Source organism: Echiichthys vipera, assembly GCF_963691815.1.
Source record: "Echiichthys vipera genome assembly, chromosome: 10".
NCBI classification, from domain to species: Eukaryota; Metazoa; Chordata; class Actinopteri; order Perciformes; family Trachinidae; genus Echiichthys; species Echiichthys vipera.
Window position 1 is genome coordinate 18,418,537 of NC_139835.1, and position 5,745 is coordinate 18,424,281.

A 5,745-nucleotide genomic window follows, 5' to 3' on the forward strand; every position below is an offset into this window, starting at 1 on the left:
GGTCTAGAGCTGCAGAGTTCAGAAAATGACTGAAAATGTCTGCTTTATTTCCCCCTCTTTATAGCTGATGGGGGAAAAAAGTGTAGATTATTAGCATAAATGTTTACTCCTCATTACGCTGATGACATTGTGCACTCGAGATCTTGGTAATCTTTGGGGGGAAATTATGAGTAATTTTTAAAAATTTAAAGCAGCAGTTACCATGCAATTCAGGCTAATTCCGCGTAGGCTCCACACGGATATAATTATCGTTCAGTCAAGATGTTAGGCTAAAAACTATGCATTGATATATTCCCCATTTATTATGTACATACAACTTTGACAATGTTGATGCTTGAAATAGCGGGAAATTGTCTTGTGTAAAAATAACACCCCATATTAGGACATCTAAAATTGCGAAGAATTATATAGTAATTGCAGGCTTTCAGATTTGAACGCCAGAATGCTCAAACCAGAGAAAATGTGGATGAAATTACAGATCAGGGTATAAATTAGGATGGGGGATGGGGGACATTTACAAGTTGCCTGGAGAAATGTAAAAAAGTATAAACCACAGTAGGCTCTAAGGACAGTGGAACCACAGAAAACATCCAGAATTCAATTTTTAATCATTAATGGCGTAACTAGTCTAAATGAAGTCACACATAAGTACATAGTTAGGAGAGAACCAGCTAATAGGCAGCAGTGTTATGTCAGTCCCATGCTGCAGTGATCATGCAGGCCTGTCATGATTCATGCACTTACACTGTCTGCAGTACAGATACACTCAACAAACCACAGGGCTCTACAAAGCATAGGTGTAGACTGGACTATGTAGCCTAGGCTATAGGTTATGCAGATGTAGGCTATAACGTGTTGGCGCGCATGCCTGAGATCTGATCCTGTCAGCTCCAGGGAGGAGGCTTCATCATGGAGATACAGCAACCGCTGACAAGCTACAGTCCTAATTATGTACAAGGAAACGATCCCACTTCATGGGCCCGTGGTTGTTTGAAGGGGAGCGTGCGGGATAGACAGTGATGATCATAGATGAGAACAAGTGACTGTGTATTAATAATACGCACCCAGTTCTATCTGTCTATCCAAGTCAAAATAGCTCTAATAAAAAAGGTCAAATAATAGGGTTTCCTGGCAGCAATAAATTCCCTTTTTTTTTGGACGTCTGTCTGTGTTTACCATGTAGCCTACATGAGCCACATAAATAATGTAGGTCAGTGAGCTCCTCTTCAGAGATCAGAGGATTTACTCGTTGTGAGACGTGAGAAATGTTTCCATGATGTTGCTGTAGCTCCAGGCTGTCTTGGACCTAGTTCCTCTCTCTTTTTTTCCCTTTCTCTTGTTAGGCTGAGTTCATAAAACGTCTGGAAAGCGGCTCACTGACTCCACAGAGTCTGCTGAAGGCTTGCTCATTCATAGCTATACCCACCCTCATCTTCCCCTCTCGCATGCCAAGGCGTGTTGTTGTGTCCCCCCTCTTTCCCCCTCTGCTGAGCTGCACCCCCGGGCCTCTTCCTCTGCCTCTGCCTGCCCCGAATGAGCCATCGACCGGTTCGGCTCATCATCTGCTGACGGAACCGGGAAAAATAACCCATCTGAGGATTTATCTTACGCTTGTAAGAGTAGTAACCTTATCACACATATAAGAAATAGCTTTGAACCCATTACAACCTTAATACGGGTCAATATATTTTAAATAAATCACTGTAACACGTTTGTGGCAGCCTGGAGCCATTAAAGAGACTGGGGAGTTTCCATTAACAGGTTCAATTTGTAGCTAATATTAGGCTTAAGTTTATGTTATTTTCTGAAATAAAGCCACATACAGCGCTCACCTGTTTTAATTGTAATGTTGTGCTTTTAAAATAATATCTTAGTTACTGTAAAATAAAAAAAGGGCTTAAAATAACAATACAAAATAGACTAGCCAAAATAAAAACAGTCCCTGTGTAGGCCTATATTTCTTCTTATTATAATTATTATTATGCCCATTGCAAAACGAGTGAGACAACAGTCGTCCATAAATGTTGTTGGGAAAGAACAAGAGAAATGTGTGTGCACAGACAACCTTTTTTTTGTCAATAAAAAGAGGGATGCATATTCACAGAAAACATTTTTATTTAAATAACGTCTGGCCATAGGCTATATGGAACACTGCTAAAATAAATAAGACAAAATTACAATTAAGTGTAATAAAAGTAGCCTAAATCAGAGGGTAGGACAATCAGTAGCTTACGGTGGTTACTGGATTTGCACCAATGGCCTAAAACAACAAAAACAAAAAAGGCAAAGCAACATGGGCTATCAAAAAAGCTGTGGTAACATATTTACAAACATGGATTCAGACACTTACCCTCCAATAGGCCTATATTGAAATCAACTAATGACATAAGGAATGAATAAAGGTACGCTGTTTTATCGCACAACAAAATGAGGTCATATTGAAAAAGGCACGATACAGTTAATTTGTGCTACATTTGTGACAGGTTATCCTGCGATGAATGTTTTGTCTTTGCAGAAATAGCCAAAAAAAAAAGGGAAAGAAAGTGACATCCGCGTGAAAGTAGACTTGCGCCTAGGCTGTGATTGCTTTGGGTAATAGTGGTTCGTTCATCCCCCGACATAAACAAAAATAAATAAATACAAAAATAACTGTAGAAATCTCTCACTAACATTTGCCAGCGTAAAACTGGCAAGGTCCATGAGCCTGTCTGGCTCCATTAACTTCTAGATGCTTGCAAGTTGCGTGGTGCGCACAAGAGGTCAGTAAAATGAAGGTATTGGCATTTTTCTTTTTTCTTTTTTTCACCAGTATTGTCCGATTTAAACCCGATGTTTTTGTTGTTGTTGTTCTTGTTGTTGTTGTTTGTTTGTTTCAGAATATTGTCCCAGCGCTTATGGCGGCGTTGTGGTGGTGCTGGATCAGAGGAGGCTGCAGATGCGCCGTAGAGTTCGTGGTTGAGTACCAGGAGTAGTTTGCCAAAAACGAGGAAGGAGCAGTCGTGTTGGGAGGGCTGCTGCTCTGAGGTAAACTGGAGTTGACACTGTTCATTCTTTGACTCTGTGGAAAGTCCCAGGCAGTAGTTGGTGGAGACGTGCAGGGGGGAGATTCACTGGAAGCAACATGCTGCTCTGGGGGAATTTCTCCACTTTTCCACAACTTCTTGAACTTGGAGCGTCGGTTTTGGAACCAGATTTTGACCTGAGGAAGAACCAGATACAAGCATAAAATTAATTAATCAATATTTCCGACTTGAAACACACCCCAGCATGAAATTATTTTCGCATTAGACACGGATTGTTTATTTGACAGCGTATGAATCATGTCTTTGATGCACCCACCTGTGTTTGCGTAAGGCCCATCGAAGCTGCCAGCTCGGCACGTTCTGGTAGTGCCAAATACTGCGTCTTTTGAAACCTCCGTTGAAGTGCAGCCAGTTGGAAGCTCGAATAAATCGTTCGAGGTTTTCTGACCTTCTTTGGTTTTCCATTAACCATCCGGATTTCTGGCTCGCGCTCTTCTTTCTCTGAGGGAACATTCAAAAACAATTCACATGAAGGATACTGCATAAAGCACTACTACGCGTTTTGCACGGCTATCAGTATGTGTTGAGCAGATATGTGTCTACGGGATAGTTAATTTGATTTTATCAGATGTATGTATCGTGATGCCGAAGGGGAAAAAGAAGTATTAAAAGTTTGCTCTAGATTTGTACATGAATTGAGCATTCACTCTTTTTTTTGCACATCTGTACAGGACAGGCATGTGTCGAATCTTTTTGGACAACAGAATTATCGTGTCAGTTATGTTATGCATGTGTTTTGCTCCTCATTAGTTCCATGTCATAAGGAAGTTTTAAAAAAGTACGACATTATTTCAAAAACATTATTAAAAAAAACCTATGGCCACCCTTACCTGTATCGACTGGAGTAGGAGAGGGGTTGGAGCCGTAGGAGCTGTATGCACCATAAGATGAGTTGAAACCCAAGTCGTACGCCTTGGCGTTATATGGCACAACGCTCGTTGCGTTGCCGTGGTACTGGTAAGAGCCGAGTTGGCCAAACGGAGACCCTGCGCAATGGCCAGGCTGTTGGCTGTTGTAATAGCTGCTGTCCGTTGCCGTGGACACTGGCAGAGTCGGGGACTCCTGCGATTTGTGCAAGCTGTGGTAATTGCTTGAGGTAATCTGGTTCGAATGCATATCAGTATTTAAGTTCTCAAAAACCCCAGTCATCTTTGAGTTTGGAGCGGAGCAGCCTCGCGTAAAACCACTGCGTAAAAAAAGAAATCGCTAAATTGCCAAAAACTGCAAGTTGAAATCACGACTCGGATCTTGGACTGATGACACAATTTCGTGAATCGAAACGCATCCCCGTGTAAACTGTGGCAAAAATCAGCGGAAGGTGTGTCCCTCTCACAGTGGCCTGTGATTATCTGCTACGGTCGGTGGTGGGAGCGCATTTATGAGAGAGGGAGAGGGAGAGCTACTGTGTCTGAGGCAACCAATGAGTAAGGGCTGCACGACGGACTACTCCCCACCGCGTCCACCCTCCATTATTTGTTCAGGTCTGTCTGTCCCGCTTGTCTGCAGAGAGTTTTCTCCATCAAAGCATCTCTAACGAGTCACTGAAAAGGTACCGTGACCTGCAGGCCCAGCAGTCCGGTTCTATAATACGGATTTAGTCATTCATATCTGCGCCACCGGCCATATGCGCAAAAGATAAAATGTGCCTTCAACATGTGGATAACACGTATTACACATCAGTCTAAGGAACAATTAAATTGGTACCGTAAATAGGTTTTCCTGACACTGGGGCTATCTATAATTTAATTTTACGCTTGTCAGAATAGCATATTAATGTCCTCTTCAGTACAATTTGATAGTTTTGGTAGAATCAGGCATTTTTAATGTGATTCTTGTTTACACAAAAAAAAACCCAAGTGACAAGTGAAAAACAAACGGGAACCATAAAGAAAGAGAGGGACCCTGGGGCTAGGTCAAAGGGGGGATCTAAATGTGTGGATGTACAAAATTAAACCCTATGAATTGTGCTGAAGGTGGTGACTACAGCAGATAGCTACAGCGCCCCCATGTGTTGGAAATCGAAATGACAGCCATTTTCCTTAAAAATGTCCTTTTGTCTGCACCGAGAAGGCTACACGACAGAAACATGCACCGTCTTATGACCAAACTCCCTTCTGTGTGAAGAGGTCCACGGAGCAATGGTTCCACACAGTCCATAGTGTCGGTGATGAGTTTAGTTCTCCTCAAGTAGAGAAGTGCATGTGATGCCAGAGTGGATGAGGAGTCTGTGTTCTGCGCCACAAGATGGCAGCATCGTTCATTTTATCAACACAACTGGGATATACGTACAGACGTAGCTGCGAATTATCGACTTGCTTTTTACAAGTTGAGCATCACCAAACACTCCAGACAGTGTCATGGATATACAGGGTGTGACAAAATCTCATTTTACAGTCTATTAAAAGCCAAAACAATAGTCTAATGTTATATTTATAAAGTTACTCTGTTAGAGAAATACTGAACTATAGTATAAAAGTTTTAAATATGTTGGTATTTTACCACAATATTTGAAATAACACAATTTCAAGTCTGGGTCAAATTGTACATTTGAACTTTCTTAAAGCTATATTTGCTGTTGTTATTTACATAGCAGCACACCTGTTTCTGATTTGTTGCACGTCTGTTTCCTTGAGTACATGATATTGTCCTGGTTTTGTTGATA

The 5,745-nt window shown here is 41.6% G+C and overlaps 1 protein-coding gene across 1 annotated transcript; it reads right to left on the reverse strand.

The window, feature by feature from the left end:
- Positions 1-2,239: 2,239 nt before the first annotated feature.
- On the reverse strand, positions 2,240-4,377 carry dlx2a (distal-less homeobox 2a). The gene is made up of 3 exons (XM_083921182.1): positions 3,914-4,377; positions 3,340-3,524; positions 2,240-3,199 (listed from the first exon to the last, which is right to left on the reverse strand). Exons 1-3 carry the CDS (start codon positions 4,230-4,232, stop codon positions 2,873-2,875), a joined length of 831 nt encoding a protein of 276 aa, XP_083777308.1. The 5' UTR covers positions 4,233-4,377; the 3' UTR covers positions 2,240-2,872.
- Between the last annotated feature and the right edge of the window lie 1,368 nt (positions 4,378-5,745).

Excerpts from the sequence above, each read along its gene's own strand:
- dlx2a (XM_083921182.1), bottom strand. The coding sequence starts at position 4,232 with ATGACTGGGGTTTTTGAGAACTTAAATACTGATATGCATTCGAACCAG. Across the intron at positions 3,525-3,913 it reads TCCTACTCCAGTCGATACAG|AGAAAGAAGAGCGCGAGCCA; the intron begins GTAAGGGTGGCC and ends ATGTTCCCTCAG. Across the intron at positions 3,200-3,339 it reads TGGGCCTTACGCAAACACAG|GTCAAAATCTGGTTCCAAAA; the intron begins GTGGGTGCATCA and ends GTTCTTCCTCAG.